The 21124-nt window shown below is 40.0% G+C and overlaps 3 protein-coding genes across 5 annotated transcripts; 2 read left to right on the top strand and 1 right to left on the bottom strand.

Annotated features, from left to right (window-relative positions):
* The first annotated feature begins 413 nt into the window (after positions 1–413).
* On the top strand, positions 414–5514 carry emc3 (ER membrane protein complex subunit 3). Of its 2 annotated transcripts, none has more exons than XM_085160996.1 (9): positions 414–641; positions 1034–1201; positions 1293–1350; positions 1454–1547; positions 3758–3862; positions 3967–4048; positions 4156–4235; positions 4364–4446; positions 4545–5514. In XM_085160996.1, the coding sequence occupies exons 2-9, from the start codon at positions 1047–1049 to the stop codon at positions 4671–4673; spliced, it is 786 nt and encodes a 261-aa protein (XP_085017122.1). In that variant the 5' UTR covers positions 414–641; positions 1034–1046; the 3' UTR covers positions 4674–5514. The 2 variants fall into 2 exon arrangements, with proteins under 2 accessions (XP_085017122.1, XP_085017121.1); XM_085160995.1 differs by having other exon boundaries at positions 415–645.
* A 2105-nt stretch (positions 5515–7619) lies between these two features.
* On the top strand, positions 7620–19614 carry usp4 (ubiquitin specific peptidase 4). Of its 2 annotated transcripts, XM_085160986.1 has the most exons (22): positions 7621–7909; positions 9152–9279; positions 9416–9546; positions 9631–9757; positions 9852–9997; positions 10353–10414; positions 10535–10669; positions 11511–11625; positions 11737–11910; positions 12021–12179; positions 12459–12683; positions 12871–12954; positions 13078–13172; positions 13279–13461; positions 13640–13866; positions 13976–14173; positions 14271–14341; positions 14421–14536; positions 14615–14764; positions 16184–16287; positions 16631–16719; positions 16874–19614. In XM_085160986.1, the coding sequence occupies exons 1-22, from the start codon at positions 7689–7691 to the stop codon at positions 16994–16996; spliced, it is 3063 nt and encodes a 1020-aa protein (XP_085017112.1). In that variant the 5' UTR covers positions 7621–7688; the 3' UTR covers positions 16997–19614. The 2 variants fall into 2 exon arrangements, 1 of the variants encoding a protein (XP_085017112.1); XR_014874268.1 differs by lacking the exon at positions 16184–16287 and having other exon boundaries at positions 7620–7909.
* On the bottom strand, positions 19452–21055 carry gpx1b (glutathione peroxidase 1b). Its single transcript, XM_085160999.1, has 2 exons — positions 20754–21055; positions 19452–20116 (listed from the first exon to the last, which is right to left on the bottom strand). Exons 1-2 carry the CDS (start codon positions 20967–20969, stop codon positions 19766–19768), a joined length of 567 nt encoding a protein of 188 aa, XP_085017125.1. The 5' UTR covers positions 20970–21055; the 3' UTR covers positions 19452–19765.
* Positions 21056–21124: the final 69 nt, after the last annotated feature.

Genomic DNA, 21124 nt, shown 5'->3' with positions numbered 1-21124 from the left:
TAGACTTGGGTAACCCCTTTGCTTAAATGAACAAACCCCTAATTTAAAGACTGAATTTTGTAATTACTCTGGTTTTATTTTTGTCTACTATTAACATTTCTTTGATGATCTGACACATTTCAATGTGACAAATATGAAAAAAGGAAAGAAAAAGAGGAATTGAGGGATAGTGCAAATACTGTTTCACAGCACTGTACAATTGCAAGTTGTCATTGAAGACATGAAAAACATGAAACAGGAAGACATATGTTAAGCCTTAAATAATGTAATAATGTAATATAGTAAATAAAAAGGTTAACCATAACCTTTTGGATGTGGTGAAGGATGACATGCAGCGGGTTGGTGTGACAAAGAAGAAAAAGCAAAATGCAATGCGTACATCCCCGCGAGGTGGCGCTGCAGTCCCAGTGATTGCGACGCGGATGAGCTGCAGAAGCAGAAAATCTTCCTCATTCCCAGAGCCAATGCAGAGCAGTGGTCACAGCAGTGGATGCGAACCGTTAGAAATTATATAAGTTATTTAACTACCTCACACGGTGCATGGGGTGTGTCTGTCGCCGCTGGGGAACACACTAGGAGCGGCGGTTCCTGTGCTGAGACCACTGGCCAGCTCTCATCTACAGTGACCCATACATCCAGAAGCAGGTAGCCAGCCGGCTAATGTTAACATTAGCACTCCGCTAGCATCAGCTTTGTTAATCCACATAGCAGTTTTATTAAATAAAAATGTTGACGCTTTCAACATATAGTTACCACACAGCGAAGATGAACTCAAACGGTGTCGTTTAACTGGAGTTTCTTAGCTCAATGTCAGTCGCTAATGTCACGGGCGCTGGCTAGCTAAGCGGAGGACCTGACAGCCCATCCCTGTAACCTCAGTCTCAGCCCGACTTCAGCTTCTCTTTTATTTATTACCAAAAGAAAGCCTACTGGTGTCTTCGGTTAAGCAGCTAGACTTGTTTTCTGTTTGCCGTTCTTATTTTGCTCTGTTGTTGTTATTATTATTTATTTAATTATTTATTTTTCCTGTCAGGTAACCAGACAGAATGGCTGAGCCGGAGCTTCTGCTGGACTCCAATATTAGACTTTGGGTGGTGTTGCCCATTGTCTTCATCACTTTTCTGGTTGGGGTTATACGGCATTATGTATCTATTCTCCTTCAAAGTGACAAAAAGCTGACATTAGAACAAGTTTCTGACAGGTGCGTCATACATCATATCTAATTATAAACTGAATCACAGGGAGGAAAAACAATGCTGAGCTCATATGTGTGACTTTTTCTTCAAATCCAGCCAGGTACTTATTCGGAGCAGAATTCTCAGAGAAAATGGAAAATACATTCCCAAACAGGTAGGCTGCCTAAAGTGAGTTGCAAAGTTGAGTGAGAACTCCAATGTATTTGTTTACTTGTATGTGCTTTGACTATATCGGTGATGATTTCTGTGTGTTTTAGTCCTTTTTGATGAGGAAGTTCTACTTCAATAACCAAGAAGACGGATTCTTCAAGAAGACCAAAAGAAAGGTTGTCCCACCCTCTCCAATGACAGGTGAGCCTTTTTTCTTTTCTTTTCTTTTTTTTTGAATAAAGCGCAAGCTGTGAAATTGTAACAACTTCTAATTTCTAAAATAAAAAGTGGTTGTTTAGTATGTGGCTGAAAGACATGGGACACGAGCAGTGTTTTCACAAATCTTTTTAATAACAGATTCTCCGAATTTCCACTTAAAGCTACGGCTGAGTCCTGGTAAAATAATTCATAAAGAGTCTTGGCTGATTGCAGAACTCCTTAGGTGGTAAGTGAGTTAGGAAGAAGGTTAAGAGTTTCTGAGGCAGAGGAGGAGAAAGTGCTGGAGCAAACCAGTACAGCACAATAGAAATTTCTCTCTTGCCTATTATTATTATCATCATTACTATGATTATTATCATTAATATTACAGTCCCAATCAAAAGTTTAAGACCACTTGATAGCAGCCTGTTTCAGTTTAAGCGTTGTTTTCAGTTTTGCATGCTCAAAAAAATGTTTAGTCTCACTCCCATTTCTTGCATGTTGTTCCAACCATACAAAATGGTATTTTTTTTATTTTTTTGCCTTACAAGTGGTCTTAATTTTTTTTGATCGGGACTCTATTGTTATTATTATTATTTATTTATTTTTATTATTTTGTATTATTAGTATTAGCATCAGAGATGGGCAGTTTAGCTTAATTGTCCATCCCTGCTCTCAAGGTTCAAACATGACATCGAGGAGAACCAGTAAAAGCATACTGAATGTACAAAGCTGTCATACCAATATTTAAAGTGTGTTGATTGATTCATAACATCAGCTCATACCAATTTCTGCCAATTGAGATGTGGCTGCACAGAGCATTACTACTTGTCTTGTAATGTAATGCAGTTATGGTAACATATTATCAGTGATTACATAACCGCAGAGCTCATTGGTGTGTTTTTGTGTGTCATCCAGTACTGAAAGAACACAACAAAGAGGAAGGAGAAGTATGAATGAAAATGTTGACCTAATGAAAAGCTGCGGGTCAAATCCTGCACATTTGTGGTTGATATCATTAGAAGTAGCTCAAATCTCTAATCTAGTTCAATAATGCCATCGTTTTTAGGTGTGATCAATACAAAGATATGGAAAATGCAACAATGCAGGGGTGATGACTCAATTCTGTGCAGCCTTCATCAGCGGGGTGATCACACAAATAGCAAGAGGGTCAACTGAATGTCCTCACTGAAATAAAATTTTTTAGACCCTTTTTAATCAGGTCCTGTGAGAGTTTTACTAAGTCACTATTAAACTGGGAGACAGTACTAACATTTTTTTTCTCGGCCAAGTGGGGAGGTCTCAGAAGATTCTCGGCTCAGGTGCATAGTAAAAAGTCAAATAAAATTTCATTGTTATTGAGATAAATGTAAAATGTAAACCCCCAAAAAGTCTGTTTTCAGATGGCTGAAATGTGACCATGCAAAGTGTTGTCTCATAGTGTTAAACCAATCTGCATGAAAAACAAAGCACAGCTAGAGCAGGACTCTTCAGCAGACTGACTGGGGATTTATGCAAACCCCTCTGAAACCCTACAGCGCAACTTAAAATGCACTTCCCTGGAACTGGAACTACAGAACACATCCACACAGCCCACAACTATTATGCTTGGCTCGTTCTGCACCGTCGGTTCCTCCTGTACATGAACTTTTTCCACTGCATATTTTTTGAATTTAACAGTGAGGCAATAACAATCATCATCTAATTATAAAGAGAAGTTACCAGTATAATAGCATCAGTATAAGGACTCCCACATGTCAGCAAATTCCTGGAGGGGGAGAGTGCTGAAACTATCAAGATTGATATGGGGGAATGTACAAAGAAGTGGAAAGACTAGAGGGACAAATAGGTTTGGCTCAGGGTTACCAGAAAGCATTTTCTTTTTTTCTGTTGACTTGGGACTGCATGTAAAACACCAGGACACGACCACACTGTATTTAACACGTAACCACACACAAGGATAAATGTTGGCAACTTACGTAGGTGACGTCGTAGACTCTACAAAGGTTCCCCACAGAAGTCTACATCAGCCTTAGTTCTAGAGTACATGGTACCAGCATACATACTGCAGGTTGGCCAACCAGCAACTTGACACCTTTCTCTACATCAAGAGTGAAGCTGGATCTCCTACCAATGTGCAAAAAGTATTTATGAATATCTTTTCAGCTATCTGGCGTTTTAAAGTTTTTTCTTTACCCATAAAATGTTCACAGATCCGAGCATGCTGACAGATATGATGAAGGGCAACGTAACCAACGTGCTTCCCATGATCCTCATCGGTGGCTGGATCAACTGGACTTTTTCAGGATTTGTAACAAGTAATTTATCTCCCTGACCCACACAAAAGCAAGTTTGCCTTTGTCAAGATATCATTTAAATGGAAATTACATGCCGATGTTCTGCTTGTGCTTCCTTCGCACAGCTAAGGTTCCCTTCCCTCTCACGCTGCGCTTTAAGCCCATGCTGCAACAAGGAATAGAGTTGCTCTCATTGGATGCTTCTTGGTAATACTTGGACTCATACTGCACCACTGATTATTTATTGATATGAAAATGCTTAAGCTAGTGTGTGATGACATTGTGATTTGTTTGTGTGTGTGTATATTATGCAGGGTGAGCTCAGCATCATGGTATTTCCTGAATGTGTTTGGACTTCGAAGCATGTACTCTTTAATCCTAGGCCAAGATAACGGTAAGTGGAGTCTTTCACAAAGTTGAAATTGGTTTAAATGTTAAAACGGATAATAAGATTACATCATGTGACTTTAGTGAAAATGCCCACATACTGATTGTGTTTGCTTTGTGATTGAATGCCCGCAGGCGCAGACCAGTCGAGGATCATGCAAGAGCAGATGAGCGGTGCTGCCATGGCCATGCCTGCAGATACAAATAAAGCTTTCAAAGTATGTATTCTATAATTAGTTGAATTAGCTACAGAGGGGTGGGGGTTGGTGGCATGGGGCCTTGGGAATTTCATGTGCTGTTTGTTTTTGATTTTTAGGCTGAGTGGGAGGCACTGGAACTGACTGACCATCAGTGGGCGCTTGAGAATGTAGAGGACGATCTGATGAGCCGGGAGTTGGACTTTGATGGCATGTTCAGCAAGGAGCTGCCAAGCGGAATCTTCTGAAGGCCTAATCGCTTCCTTTTTGGAGACTCCAATTTGAAATTTGATTATTTCAGGGATTTGTTTTGGGGTTTTTTTTGTTTGTTTGTTTTTTTTTATCTGAAACCACACAACTGGGACAAATCCCTTCATATGCAAAGTTTACATCGTGTAATTTGTTGTAGTGGTCTTTTCACTTGTATCTACCTTCCATTCCTGTCCTTAAATGAACTAAAATGAACACAAATACACTGGTTCTACTGCTGCCTCATGCATAATAGGGAGCCCTGCTTTGTTATTTCAAAGAAAGAAGGGGCTGTTCTAAAGAAATTACGTGTTTGTTTTTTTTAATGTGTTCTTGTTAGCTTGAAACTGAATGCAATCATAATGCCATTAAGTAATAGAATCTGAACTGCCTAGTGCTTCTTTTTCCTAATGTCATGCACAGCTAGATTAGCTGTCTTCATTTTGTATGTGTCATTTAAAAGCAAAATAGTACATAAAACAGTTTTACAGGTCAAAATGATCTATATTTAATAATGCTTTAACCATCCATCATTGCTCATGTTTTAGATTGCAGGTCCAGAACAGGTTAGGTTTGTTTGTTTGTTTTGTGGCAGGGGAAATGTTGAGTTTTGTCATCGAGATATTGTTTTTGAAGTATGTAGACGGTTTATTTTGTAATTGACTCCCTTGTGTTTTGTACAGTATAAAGTCTGTTTTGATTCAAAATAGTTTTATTTGTTTTCCATGTACACTAACACTTTACTTTTCAAATATGAAGAAAGAGATGTTTTTGTTTTGTGCTGGGTTTTTTCTTTTTCTTTTTTGTTTCTTTGAATAATAGCGATCAGTGTAAGGGAAGCTGAATATTCAAATAATACACATGGCACATTCATCCTCAGTAAAAGATTTGAATAGATACCGTGGACATTAACATTACTCTTTTGTTGTCAGTTTTCCACAATACAGTGTCTGCTTCATTTACCTGGATTAGGATGATTGGTAGTGAGGCAGTGAAGTGAATTTTTTTTAAATGGACAAAATGTCACTTAAAAGTAAGTTGTTTTTTAATTACACTGCAATCTTGTTTTAACAGCCTGTCAGTCATGTTTACATTGGTATGTTAAAGAAATGCAGGCAAGTGAACAAATGAATTGAGGAACATGAAGGATGATCATGCTTGAACACAGGTGTAAAATGTAACATAAGCATCCAATTATGCTCTGTGGAAAACAAAGGGGTCCGAAGTATGCCAAGGAAATATTCCCCACACCATCAACACCAGCCTGAACTGTCGATATAAGGCAGGATGGATGTAGTCAAAATGGCACAAAAGAGAAGAAAAAGTGACTTGAAAGAGGCTTCAGTGGTGAGCGCTTCAGTCACAAAGACTGCTCAACTGGGCAGTGTCGCAGTAAGAACTGTGACCAAAGTCAAATCTGGATTTCGATCTATAGAAAAGACAAGCGATTAGAGCTGTGAAAAGGCTACATTCATGACCATGTCCTATAGGGAAAAAAGTGCAGTGTCTATGAATGGAGTCATTTGATCTCATCACCATGAGCCTTCTGCTTGACCATTTTTGATTGCATGGTACAAAGATTGGGTATATAACGGTGGCTATGAAATATTAACTTTACATATCAAATACATTTCAAGATGTACTTTTCTAAAAAAAAAAAAAAAAAAAAAAAGCATCCATTGACCCTCTTCCAATGTTTTTTTTGAATGAATATCTCAATACTACACAATAAATGGACTAGTTCTTATATAGCGCTTTTCTCCCCTATGTGAGAACCTAAAATGCTTTGTTCTTCACAAGCAGAGACTTATAATTGTGTCATTGTCTTCACAAATCTTCACATATCCTTTTTTTTCACAATTCCTTACACATTGAGAAGATTCCACATTTCAGATGAACTGATCCCCACAGCACAATACTCCTACCACTGTGTTACATGGTGGAGATGGTGTTCTTTGGGTTGTACGCCTCTTACTTCTTCAAACACAAGCAGCCATGAGCAAAGAGCTCTAGCTTTGTCTCATCTGACTAAAGGATACACTTCCAGTATACAGAGTCTTTCTCCAAGTTGTCTTTAGCATACTTCAGTCTAGCCTGAAGGTGTCATTCCTGCATAAGTGGAGTTTTTCTTGGTCTGCAACCTCGCAGTCCATTTCTGTGCAGGGTTCTAGTGATTGTGTTCTTTGATACTACAATTTCTGACTTGGCTCAGTCATTGAGTAATGTCTTGGCAGTTGTTCTTTAGACACATCTCTCACTTGATTTCTTTCCACAGTGTCTGAAATCTTTTGCTTCCTATCTCTGCCAGTACAAGCTCTCACATTTTGCAAGATACATACCTTCATATGCCAGGCTTGCTCTTTGCTAAGGGTTTTAATACTATGTGTAAACCGAAAGACAGTCCTCAGTTTTGACTTGAATTTGCAAGCTTTGAGCATTACAGAGTTAAAACCCGTCATTGCACAACAACGGTTTGTGCTGTGGGTCAATGAAAATACCAGTTTTTCAGGGGGGGTAATAATACTGACCCTGGTAATCATCCTTTTTTTCTGAAATTATTTATGCTTTCTAAAGAGCACTATTATGTTTGCAAATGCTATGTTGTAAACCCCTTGCTATATTAAAAAAAGCACTTGGACAAATGTTGACAAAAACTTTTAAATCATAGCGAGGATAATAATTTTGTCCTCGTCAGTAATAATAGCTGATTGTTACACAAAACATTTGCATTTGATCCCCGTTAAAATTTACAGTCTTCGCTTTATCTAACTGCCTGGAGGTCTGTTTAACGAGCTCTAAAAACCTATCATGTAAGTGAAAGTTATCATCAGGTTAGCGAACACAGAGTTGAAGCACAGGAATTGTACGATCATTTTTATGGGAAACTCGCTGTCAGTCAGTTGGCATTTGAATGTCCCGTAACTTACCGGTTTAGTAGTGTTAGTGACTGAACGCTGGAGTGCAATAGCAGCTCTCCGCGGCTATGCACCACCCGTAGAGGAAGAAGGTTTTCTATGAGGGCAAATGAAGCCCGTCCCAGTGCGTGTGTTTCAGCGCGTTCACGTTACCGGCACACAGGCTGCATGATGGCCGAGGGAGGCGGACCCGAGTCGGGTAACGCAGCGGACTCCGACTCGGAGCCGGTAGCTGCACAAATACCGACTCCTTCAACCGAAAGTCAAAAACAGACTATTGGGTCTCTTTTGAAAACGTCTCTGAGAAAGGGTGACGAATGGTAAGCTAGCGGCCACCAATACTTGGGTCTTTAGCTATCATTAGCCGATAAACAGGAAGTGTTAGCATGCTAAGCTAGCAAGCTAATGACAGCAATGCTTGTAAGCTTGAACTCGATAGCTGCTGTGCTAATGATAGTTTGGCAGGCTAGCACGCTTGCTGCTAGTCAGCCCGACATTTGAATTTCTCTATTAGTACTAATGCCTGTATTAACAGATATTATCCTTGACGCACACAAGCAACCCAGCTGCTAAGTGACTCATTTGCACATTAATTAGTGCCTGTTTTGTGATGAGTTGAGCGGCGTTAGCAGTCGTGGTAGCTAGTGGGCTGTCAGAATAGCTAAGGCCCTGGATTCAGATTGTAGTTTCATTTTCCAGTGAAACAGTCTCGTTGTCAGTTGCGGAATGATGATGATGAAATGGGCCCGCTGACAGAATTAATGTGAGAAGTAGTTACCTGCTTGTCATGACATACCGGTTAAACCGTGTGACGTTCCCCTTACCGGCAAGGCAACTGTGTTAGCTAACATAGTTTCAGACCATTAACACTGCTCAGGCCTGGGCATACTGCAGCCGGTGTACTAAAGAGGCTTCACCTCAGCCAGTAAACACAACACGACAGACATGTGAGATGGGCAAGCGTCCCCGTTAATCTCATTTGTTAATAGAAGTGGGTGCCAAACGACCAGGTCACGTTCATTCTTGCAGCCACTAGCTGCAAAGCTAACCTGTTTTTCTGGAGTTATTTAAATGACTCGGCCCTTCCATTTATGGTATTGTTAAAATTGAACTACTGTGCTTTGGCATTCATTTCCAGGAGCCTTAAACACTGTCAGGCATAGCTTGGCAAAACTAATCTCGGGATAAGATCATGCACCTGTTTGTTTGACACTTTGAAGCCCGTTAATTTTACAGTGTTGACACGAAAGAGCCATAGTCCAGCTTTTTGAATTAGCATTTGAAGTGTGGATACAAGCTTATTAACCAAAGGAGATTCTTTAGATGAGATTAAGCCAAACTAGCTTGCAGTTACTATAAATGCCAAGGCAGTTTGGTATTGCATAATCTTCTGGGAAAGTGTAGGGCTTTTATACCATACCTTTTAGAATCTCTTGACCCTTTTTAATGCTGGGGGAAGAAATCTTTTACGAGATATAAATGCTAAAGCTTTTAAGGGGAAAAGAGGATCTTCCAACGAGTGATATGTTTTTCTTTAACTGTGACTGATCAATTTATTTTAGGTATCTAATAGACAGTCGGTGGTTCAAACAGTGGAAGAAGTATGTGGGGTTTGACAGCTGGGATATGTACAATGTTGGAGAACGAAGCCTCTATCCAGGACCAATTGATAACTCTGGCCTCTTCTCAGGTAAAATTGTCATTTTAAAAAGAATCCCCTAATGGACTGCTGTTGATTTTGCTTTAACAATATAAGTTCCACATAGAAATAAAAAACAAAACATTTAGTTCCTTAGCTTATACTTGTGGATTTTTTCTCTTTAAAGACCATGAGACTCAAGCCCTGAAAGAGCACCTTATAGATGAGCTTGATTATGTCCTAGTACCTACTGAGGCATGGAATAAGCTAGTGAGCTGGTACGGCTGCCTTGAGGGCCAGAGACCTATCGTCAGGAAGGTAAGGCTGTTAAAGATATTCTTAATTTTAGCCATGTACCAGAGAGCGTGAACCGGGCTTCCAAATGTCTCTTTTCGTCTCTAGGTCGTTGAACATGGCATGTTTGTCAAGCACTGTAAAGTGGAGGTCTATTTGCTGGAGCTGAACTTGTGTGAGAATGACAATATGGACAATGTTGTTGCACGTCATTTCAGTAAAGCTGATACTATAGGTGAGCATCCACATGTGTAATTTATACGTTGGTGTTTGCTGGATAAAACTATTTGACTCTTCATGCTTATTTATCAAACTTTTCTCATTTTTAGACACTATAGAGAAGGAGATGAGAACACTGTTCAATATCCCATCAGAGGAAGAGACCAGGCTCTGGAACAAATACATGAGCAATACGTACGAGCAGCTGAACAAGCCAGACAGCACCGTACAGGATGCTGGTCTTTTCCAGGGACAGGTAGTGCTATTCAAATAAGATTGAGATTATTGTTTGACTACATCTCAATAATAAACTTGTGTGTTTTATTCACAATCAAGGTTAGAGAAGATGAAGGCATTAATTCAATTCTTTGTTTATAACAGCGGCCACTGAATTCCAGATCAGTCATAGCAGCTTTCAAGTTAGAAGAAAAATACAATGTATTAGAATAAAGAAACATTAGTTAGTCACAAAAGTGCAGGTCATAAATCTAACTACAGCTAATGTAGTTTTGGTGGCATATGTGTAGTATTAAACTCAAGCCTGAGATGTGTAAAGTCATGCATGAAATTCAGGTGTGCCAACCTGGCTTTCATGTCGAATATTTTCCCAGGTGCTTGTGATTGAGCGCAAAAATGAGGATGGTACGTGGCCCAGACAAGCTTCACATCCCAAGTAAGCTTTTTTTTTTTTTTTTTTACTACTTCTTCTTCTCCTCTCCAGTCACGCAGGCATGTTTGTTTACATATTTAGGAATGTGCTTTTCTGAAACACAATTTCATTCTTTCTTACTAGATCAAGTACAACCCCATCCAGGAATTTCACTACCTCTCCAAAACTCTCCTCAAACTCATCCCCAACAGTAACCAATGGAGACAGCAACTGCAGCCCTGGATACATGCTGAACAACAGCACCTCATCCAGCAACAGGCAAGGCACCTTTTCTAATCGATTTTTTTCTCCCTTCTCTTTTGTTGTTTATTGAAACTTTACCTCTCATGGATAAATACTGGCAAAGCTTGTAAGGCATAGGAGTGATATTTCTTTTCACTGTTTACACACAGCTTGTCACTTAATTTTAAAAAGAGGGAAAAAACAACTTTCCAATATCCAATCTAAGTTTTCAACAAGTGGAGTTTTCAAAGACATTTCAAGGAAATGTGACGACATCTTCCAACTTGTTAAAATTCTTACAAATTTTAATGTAAGACAAACAAAAATTCTTGACAGGCTGCAAAACTAGGAGTGTGATGTTTTACTTTGTCTGTAATGCCATTAGTCTTTATCTTATCATTTAACATCTCAGTTTTTTAATTTGTATTTATTTGTTTTAGCTCCTTGATGTCACCCAGAATAGAGCGAAAAATATATTCACACCAAATTCCAGTAGTTTGCAACTACATATGTTGTGTCGGTATAATCAGCTGCATGCATTTGCTCTTTATGTAGTCTGCTGTTTTAATGAAATTTGCAGAAATATGTAGATAGTAAATGAGAAAATATTAGTTTTTGTTACATCGAGAGAGTGATTAAAGATCTAAAGATGCCCGTTGTCTATTGTCTGACCATATTTAAGTTAAAAAAAATGTAGATTGCATGCATGCTTGAGTGTACTAGTATGCTGAATAATAAAGAGCATGTAGTTTATAGGCATATTTGTAGGACAACTGGGATTTTATATGCACCTAGCTTACTTGATTACCATGTGTTAACAGCTGTATCCTGAATACAATACTACAGACAAACAATATCACATCCTTTCTGCCAACAGATATGGGGGCTACAATTCATACAGCTCCTACAATTACAGGGAGTCACAATCGCAGCCTGGCTTATGTGGGCTCAGTAATTTGGGAAATACGTGCTTCATGAACTCTGCCCTTCAGGTAAAAAAACAACAAGCATTTGCAGCTTACGCTTGGTGGAAGTGAGCTTTAATATTTCTGTGCACATAATCATTTTTTGTCTTTTCTTTTTTTTGGTTCCTGTTCCCTCAGTGCCTGAGCAATGCATCTCCACTCACAGAGTACTTCCTCACTGACCAGTATGAGGCAGAGATAAACAGAGAGAATCCTCTAGGAATGAGGGGGGAGATAGCTGAGGCCTATGCAGATCTAGTAAAACAAATGTGGCTCAGCCGCAGCAGTTATGTGGCCCCACGTACCTTCAAAGTAAGTTGTGTCAAATAGCTTGAACTGAAGTCGGTGTATACCGACTGAATACAACCAGGCAAACTCATCGAGGCCTATGAAGGTAGTAATAATCATCCTTTGATTGTCAGACCCAGGTCGGACGCTTTGCCCCCCAGTTTTCAGGCTATCAGCAGCAGGACTCTCAGGAGCTGTTGGCCTTCCTGCTTGACGGGCTCCATGAAGATCTGAATAGGGTCAAGAAGAAGCCTTACTTGGCCCTAAGGGATGCAGAGGGCCGTCCAGATGAGGTATAGTACAAATGTAGATATCGTGTTGTTTTGTCTCTAAAGAGTAAAAGTCTCTCATGATGGTGCCGAAATATCAACCTTTACAGAGCTATTTTTACATTTTTGTTCTACTTTAAATTTGAAACAGAATGACTGCCAGTCTGCTTTATACTGACAGCTAAACATGAAATAGTTTCTCTGTATAGTAACAAGAAAACAATATCATCGTTGAATTGATGGTTTTAAAATGCCATCTAATGGAGGTCTTCTTCCTTTTCTCCACTGCTTGGTGAACTACAGATTGTTGCCAAGGAAGCCTGGACAAACCACCGTTTGCGCAATGACTCTATTATAGTTGATATTTTCCATGGCCTCTTCAAATCCACCTTGGTATGCCCAGAGTGCTCCAAGGTATCTGTTACCTTTGACCCATTTTGCTACCTCACATTGCCTCTGCCCTTGAAGAAGGACCGTACCATGGAAGTTTTCCTGGTGCGATCAGACCCTCAGTCAAGACCCACACAGGTGAGTTGGCATTAACCTTCACTCTCGCTGCTCCAGACCTAAATCCACAGTCAAACTGATAAGTATCTACGATTTGGAGATTTTAAAAAAAATTGATAGTTGATATGTCTAAGATGTATTTCTATATCTCTTTAAAATAGCAGCATAGTCACTGAGAACATCATATGTTGTTTTCTTTGTCTTACAGTATCGGGTGGTGGTCCCCAAACTGGGTACTATAACAGACCTGTGCAGCGCCTTGTCCAAACTCTGTGGAATCCCTCCAGAAAATGTTAGAATCTTATTCTTTTACATCACGAGTTTTGTCTAATTTATGATGCTCACATGTTTGTTTTTCTTACTCTTGGGAAACAGTTTATAGTTTGTTCTAAATTTGCCTCCTTTATCTTTGTAGATGGTGGTGGCAGATGTTTACAATCACAGATTCCATAAACTTTATAGACGGGATGATGGCCTCAACCAAATCATGGAAAAGGATGACATCTTTGTGTAAGTTTGTGTTATTGACCTGGTGATGATCTGAGAACTCACTCACTGTGGTTGTACAATGTGAGTGTAAGACATGTTTCCTATTTTGTGTCAACGCTCTCTGCAGGTATGAGGTACAGGAGGAGAACAATGAAAGGATGAACCTGCCTGTTTATTTCAGGGAGCGCCACTCAAAGCATGCTGGAAGCTCCACAAGCACCATGCTGTTTGGCCAGCCTTTACTTATCACCGTGCCCAGACATAACCTCATAGCAGACGTTCTTTATGATAAGATCCTAGAGAGGATTGGGTAAGAACCTACTGTATTGGTAAAAAGAAATTCAGCTATATTATGGTGTAGTAGCAGTGTGCATACAGTACATCTGGCATGAAGAAGTTTAATGGAAAGGGAGCAGAATATGCAGACCCTGAATTATTTCCAAAATTGGTTAACCATGTTAACTCGTGTTCCTTGTTGTGTGTTGCAGACGCTACGTAAAACACTCCCAGAGCCCTTCTACTGAAAGCAGGGCGTCAGCCTCAGCCACCTTATCCACCTGCAGTCAGGCCCCTGAATGTTCTACATCTTCTAGTCTCAATGCCAGCCTGGGTGGCTGTGGCAGTCCCTTATCAGATGGGGCCTCCTGCAGTGCCAGCTCCAGTAATGGCAGCAACCACTCAGGGACCTGCAATGAAACGAATGGGTTGTATGATGGTACGAAGCTGACATCAACTACTCATATCCAGCTGAGGAGTTGTCATCAAGGAGCACTCAAAAAGCATTGCAACAAGAATAATTAGATGTGGTTTATGTCACTGTTTAGGTGAAGAGGAGGCCATGGACCACCAAGTGAGTCCAGAGCCAGAAAATGGCCAATCTGAAGAGGAGGAGGAGGCCTCTGATTTAGAAAATGGGTCCAAAGGAGACATGACCAAGCTCTTTACTTTCAGCATAGTCAACTCTTACGGAACGGCCAACATTAGCCCGCTGCCTTGTGATGGAAATGTCCTCAAACTTAATCGTCAGTGTACATCTTTAAACTTCAATTGCATGGAAAGTTTCCTTTTTTCAGGCCACTTTACGATAACACAGCTTCTTCCACGTTCTCTCCTTTGCAGCACATTCCACAGTGGCCATCGACTGGGACACAGAGTCGAAGAAACTCTACTATGATGAACCAGAAGCAGAGGTCAGTTGATATTCGTCACACAGTTCTGTGACACAGTGCTCAAACACTTCGTTTATATTTGTGTAAATATTGTGCTCAGGCTTATGAGAAGCATGAGAGCATGCTGCAGCCCCAAAAAAAGAAAACCACTGTGGCTCTAAGGGAATGCATCGAGCTCTTTACAACAATGGAAACACTGGGAGAGCATGACCCATGGTGAGGACCCTTCAGCATAACTTACTCTTAAATGTTTACACACATTATATTTTATCTAAACTGAATATGTTCTTGTAGGTATTGTCCAACATGCAAGAAACACCAACAGGCCACAAAGAAGTTTGACTTATGGTCACTTCCTCGGATTCTGGTGGTTCATCTAAAGCGTTTCTCATACAACCGATGCTGGAGGGACAAGCTGGACACAGTGGTGGACTTTCCCATCAGGTGTGTACTGTGTCGTGGCAGAATCCCCAGTTGGTCTTTTAGCCATTTGGGACTTTGATATTTTACTCAGTTTTCCCTCTTTTCTTTTATTGGCTGTGTCCAGTAGCATTAGCAAATAAAGATGCAAAAAAATCCTCCTGCCTTTTATATACTCAGTCACATGCTTTTTACCAATTACCTTTTTAATATTGTACCTTTTGGTAGGAGAAATATAAAACTAAGGATTAAAGTTACAGTGTGTAAAATTCTATTTGTCATCATACTGTTGTCAAGATCAGTATCACACATTTTTGACTCCAGTACTTACAAATATAACTTCCTGAAAAACTAAAGAAGGACATGATTCTCAGTTTATTTTTAGTGTGATTTGTTTTGTTTATAGATAAGAGAGCAATGGGCTAAACAATGATTTAGTTTTCCACATAGCAGCTACCCATGTAGTGAAGGTAGAAAATAATACTTCTTTACAGAACCTTCTTTGTAAAGATGGTTCCTTCCTTAGTCATGTCAGCTAAATTTTAGTTTGTATTGTCAATCAAGATGACAACTCTTAACATCATTAAACCATGACTGATGTTACAGCATTGATTGAGAGGCCTCTTGTAATATAAATGGAAAAACTGTGTGTTTTAAAAAGACTTTTCTTAAAAGTTAAAGGAAGTGTATGAAAATGATTACAACCATTAATGCAGTTTTATGTAAAATAGTGAAAATTTAAAAATAAGGAAGTGGAAAACACTGTAGTATTGGTATAGCTTTGACTCTAGAGGGAGCTGTAATTTGAAATTCACAGAATAACCAACCAGAGCTCTGAATGAGGAAATACTCATTCAACTTACAAGAAGTGGATTATTATCTTATAAACTGGCATGACCCCAAATAGAACATTTAGACCTACTTTCTGCTCTTATCTTTTATGGTTGTGTGGATTTTTGTAATACTGATGGTCACTGATTTGTTTGCCCAGGTTGTTCATTAATCAAAGGCTTTGCAGTTTTTTTTCTCCACATGGCAACTTTGGGCTAGACACCCAAGGTTGCTCCAGAAAGACAGGCAACCTGCTGCTGTGGGTGTGTGACTGAGGAACAATGGATTTTGTTACATGACTAAGATGTTAGGTGACAAATGCATAAGATTTCCCAACGCTGGTTAATTTGTTAACTTTTTCCCCACTCCCTCATTAGAGAGACACAAATGTTCTATTGTGTCATAAAAGGGAAGTTGCCTCACAGTTAAGCTAACAGCTACATGTCAATCTTAGGACACCGTTGAGGAACTTGATCCAACGGAAACCACCGAGCAGATTGTGTTGCTGAAATCCTTATTTAAAAAAAAAAGTCTGACTCACACTTACTAAGGATGGCTTAAACAGTGCAGTACATGCAGGGTTTCACCATCTGTTGGTATTTTCTCTGCCAGGGATCTCAACATGTCTGAGTTTGTGTGTGACCCTAAGGCCGGCCCCTACATCTACGACCTTATTGCTGTGTCAAACCACTATGGAGGAATGGGAGGGGGTCACTGTAAGTCAGCATTTAATTTATACAATGAAATTTCCCCTATGTAGTCTTTGATGCCAACTGCTGGTCGCAGTTTGTTTAGCCTTTAAACATGAACACAGTATGTATCAGCAGATGGGGTGCTCAGAAAGTCACTCTGTCTCCAAGGACGCTGCATTTGGTTAAAATTTAATAAGGCGTAGAGCCTCGTACATCATTGTTTTCATTGTGCACTCACCCTCAGTATATTTTTCTTTGATATGCCATCTTTTGTCATAGTGAAGCAGTGTAATCATACTTTTATGTCTTCCTGAACAAAATTCTGGAAAAGTCATGCGTTAACCTTACGTTAACCTCTGTGTAACAGACACGGCTTATGGCAAGAATAAAGTGGACGGAAAGTGGTATTACTTTGATGACAGCAGCGTCTCATCTGCCACAGAGGATCAGATTGTGGTGAGTTTTCATAGTGTTGTGAACTGGTGATCACTGGGTGTTTGTTTTCTTTAGTCTTTCAAGTGAAAGAATGATGTTTGAGTACTGACACTGACTTTGGTGTCAGGTATTCCTCTTCTAGTAATGTAATCTTAGCCATGTTGTGCCATTACAGACTAAAGCCGCCTACGTGCTGTTCTATCAGCGCATAGACGAAGAAAGCCCCTCCAAACCTCAACCTTCGGCGTCATTGGGAGGAGCCCCGGAGCCAGCCGATGACCACATGGACACAAATTAAGAAGCCCAGATGAAAAGGGACACACACTGAAATGCATATGGCAAATAGAGACACTCGGACGCACACACAAAGCTACTTTAGTGGCAGAGGATTCCACAGACGTAAAATTATTAATCCTACCTTCCCTGTATTTTTATTTGTCTCATATGTTGTCAGCTACAGCCATCAGCCTTGACATAAGAGTGAACTGTGAGACTTTCCTCCCTGCAGCAGGTGGTCTGCTGATTTCTTAAAGTAGTTTGCTAGTCTGGATTGAAGAGGAATATAAGTGAATATAGAAACTTAAGGTTAGAAGTGCCCTCAAATATATAGATAAACAAATGTTTCTGTTGCCCACAAGACCAGTCAGAAATATTTAAAACAAAAAGCCAAATGCATTTGTTTCAACCAAAGCGATCCAAGGTATTTATGATAAAATGAACAAACTGATGTGTTTCCAGGATGCTGGCTTTGTGCCTAGATTTATCTCACATATTCTTGCTGTGCTAAGGTAAATTTTAGCAGTGTGATGTGCACACATGATAGTACATGGCACCTTCTTTATTGAAAGAATCCTGTTACCTTATGCCACCTGTTTAAAGTTAAACAATTTCTGAGGGGATCCTTCGGCTTCAGACTAGCAGTGGATCTGTGCCGCATCTAGACCACAGAGAGGGTGTCTTATTTCAAGGTCCCTAACATCTAGATCTTGACATGAGTTGTGGCAGAAGCTGTTTTGGGGGGTTTGTTTTTTTTTTTTGTTTTTTTTTTGTTTTGGCCTTGCTCTAGTTCAGCCATGACCCCCCCCCCCCCCCCCCCCCCAAATATGTTTTGATGCACAGCACGGGCTCTGCTCTCGGGGCCCTAAACTCATGAGAGGAGTCTTACCCTGCTCACAATTTGTATTTTCTTTTCTTTTTTGTAATCATAATGAAAAAAGCGGCCTTTCAATTCCTGCAACCTGTTTAAAAAGGAGGCACTTTGAATTCTCTGTGAAAATCTACCTGCTTCTGGTTTATCTAGAAATCATGGAAGTGTATGGTTAGGCCTTTAGCATTAAAGGGTTTGGTCTGTCATATGCGTCCACATAATTTTAATGTGTCTTTTAAGCTGCCTGACCGGACCCTTAGTACACTTGCGATAGCTTGTCCTAATTAGTCTTGTACAATAATGCAGCTCTGTATTGAAATGGCTATGATATTTGATATCTTCCAAGCACACTGAGTGAAGCAAAATAAACTAGAATAAAAGTGGTGCTTTATTCATGAAACTTGAACTTTGCTCCTTATCACGAGGAAAAATGTGTTAGATGTCAGATGGGGGTGGAGGAGAGCAGTCATTTAACAGCATTCTCACTGAATGCAGGCACTTTGAGCCAGTTTTCCTTCCAGTGATACTAATACAGCTTAAGTAAAGTTGAAAGTGATTCTTTTATTTTATATTATTGAAGCCCAGACATACACAACAATCCCCTGGAGCACATTTGTAAGTGGTGACTGGGTGTTTTGAATGTGATCAAGTAAAAACTAGAATACATTTACTTGTGACAGTTAACACTTAATATAATGTAATCCCACAAGGCTTGTTCTGGGGCATAAATCTGCACCTGGTTTTATAATGGCAAGCTAACATACAGGGCCTTTGGGTGTCCTCCCTGCTGGTTGGTCCTGGCATCATCATGTTGTTCAAACTACCTAAACATAATCATTTATGCCTAAAACTAGAAAAGCTTTATATCTGTAATCTAGATATGTAACTGAAAACACAGTTCAGCAGCAGAAAATCTTGTCTCCTTATCCACCCAAAATTATGTCAGCAGTTTAAACTCGATCTGTACATAATCAATACTATTTTAAATAGGTGTAAAAATGATTGTTCTCATATTTATCTTGTTGCCGATATCTGCAGTTTTGTTTTTAACTGAAAAATATTTGAATTCAAATTACAATAAAGACTGGAAGCCTCAACAAGCTCACTTGTTTGGACATGCACTGCAATATCACACAGATTGCCTCTGGTTTCAGGTGATGCAATACTTAAATGTACTTTGATTCAAAGCGTAATAAAGCTCAAGTCCTCAATGAGGTGCTTTGTTTAGAATAATTGCATGCAATATAACCCTCACGCTGAAGCTGTAAGTACTGCTGTCTGTGTTAAGATAATTACCTCTGGTTGCAGGTGATGCAACCTAAATTGCCTGCCAGTAATGCTGACTGTTTACAAAAGGAACTTTGATGTATAATTACATGTAAGCACAGGAAACACACCTGTAATCTGGTGTACTGTAGCTATATACAAAGCCAACACTTGCCTGTGGATGAATAATCTACCACTCATAACCTTAACCCCAGTCCTCCTTTACAGAAAATGTCTGAGTATTTTTTAGATATGCTAATAAGATTAAGCTGACAAAATATTTCCTCAAATATGACCTTTAAACAAGAAAATATATATATAATTAGGAGTCAGAGAAATGTTTGCAAAAAATATATTTATTGATCCCCTTTAAACTTGACACCACAGCTGTGCTTTACATGCACCCAGCGCAGCTTTGAAGAGATAAAACAGTCCTGCCTTTTACATTTCATCAGATATCCTCCTCACAGTTTGGTTTCAGAGGATTCCTTCATTTAGTAAAAGCAGGAGACAGATACTGCGTACAGGAGAGCACAGGTGGTGAGTTTAGGTGGCATCTATTGAGGCTGTAAGCACAGGGGTGTTTCCCTCGTTATGAAGGCTACACACACATAGTGCTAAGCTGCAGGCGGCTTCAGCATTTACGACGAGGTTTTAATTCGTCTGGCTGAGGAGCTTCTTGATGTCTCCCTCGATGTCGATGGTGAGGAACCTCCGGCTGTAACGCTTGAACGGCACACCGTCCGGCCCGATGAGGAACTTCTCGAAGTTCCAGGACACGTCGTTCCTGCACACCGGGCTCCAGATGATCAGCTTGGGGTCGGTCATCAGAGACGTTGCGTCGTCGCTGGGTGTTGGGAGCTTGTCCTTCAGGAACGCAAACAGGAGGTGGGCGTCCTTCCCGTTCACGTCCATCTTCTCAAAGAGCTGAAACTTGGGCTCGAAGCCATTTCCAGGACGGACATACTTCAGCGACAGGAGGATTTCGTCATTCTTGCAGTTCTCCTGCACACAGTTACACTCTTGGCTCATTCTTATCGGGAAGAACAAGAAAATACAGAAGAAGAACTTCCCTGTTCCCTACAGCAAGTACTCAATATTATTTGAATCCCACCAATAACTATGTATCAATAAGTAACTAGTAACAATCACTGTGTAGTCCTTCAGCGCCTAAGAAAATACTAACCATTTTAAAGTATATTTCATATTGCTAAGAACTCTATTTGTTGTAAGACGAAAATTTCACACACAGCCACAACTTCCTCCTTCCTAAAAATCACCAATGCTTTGCGCTTTCAGCTAATATAATAACAGCACTGATAACCTATGGATTTAGACGTGTCTCTTGTACTTACAAGCTGACTAATATTATACTAAAGCCCGATCTAAAACTTGCCAGTAAACTATACAAGATTAAACCTTTAAATAAGGGGTGGAAATAACTTCCTCTAATTTGATTAAATACAAATAAGTCAGCCTCTTTCATTCAAATGAGCCATTTCCGGGAAAATATGATAAATTAACGGTGAAAGCAGGAAATTTAGAGTAATAATACTTACAGAATGATTATTTCTAGACTGACGGGACAGAAAGGCCTTAGCCATGTGCTCCAAAGCGCAGACAGACGGGATAAATTTCTCACCTGATGGCCAAACTGGTTGCAGGGTACTCCCAAGATCACAAGCCCCTTGCTGGCGTACCGCTCGTGGAGCTCGTTCATCTGGGTGTAATCCCTGACGGTCGTACCTCAGAGAGAAGCGACATTCTCAATGAGGACGACTTTGCCTTTTAGGGACGAGAAATTAAACGTCTCCCCGGTCAACAGTTTGGCCGTGAGGTCGTAAAAACTTGTAGCCATTGTTTTCTTTTCTTTTCTTCCTCCTTTCTTCTGGTAGAGCAGATGCCTTCTTCACTACCAACACAGTGCGCTCTTCCGTTTCTTTGGACCAGCTTTATATGGTCAAAGAGCTTGTATTGCCTGCCAAGATAGTTCACTCCCTGAAATTAGTGGGC

This window comes from Neolamprologus multifasciatus, chromosome 5, assembly GCF_963576455.1.
Source record: "Neolamprologus multifasciatus chromosome 5, fNeoMul1.2, whole genome shotgun sequence".
NCBI lineage: Eukaryota > Metazoa > Chordata > Actinopteri > Cichliformes > Cichlidae > Neolamprologus > Neolamprologus multifasciatus.
This window is presented reverse-complemented; position numbering and strand designations above follow the sequence as displayed.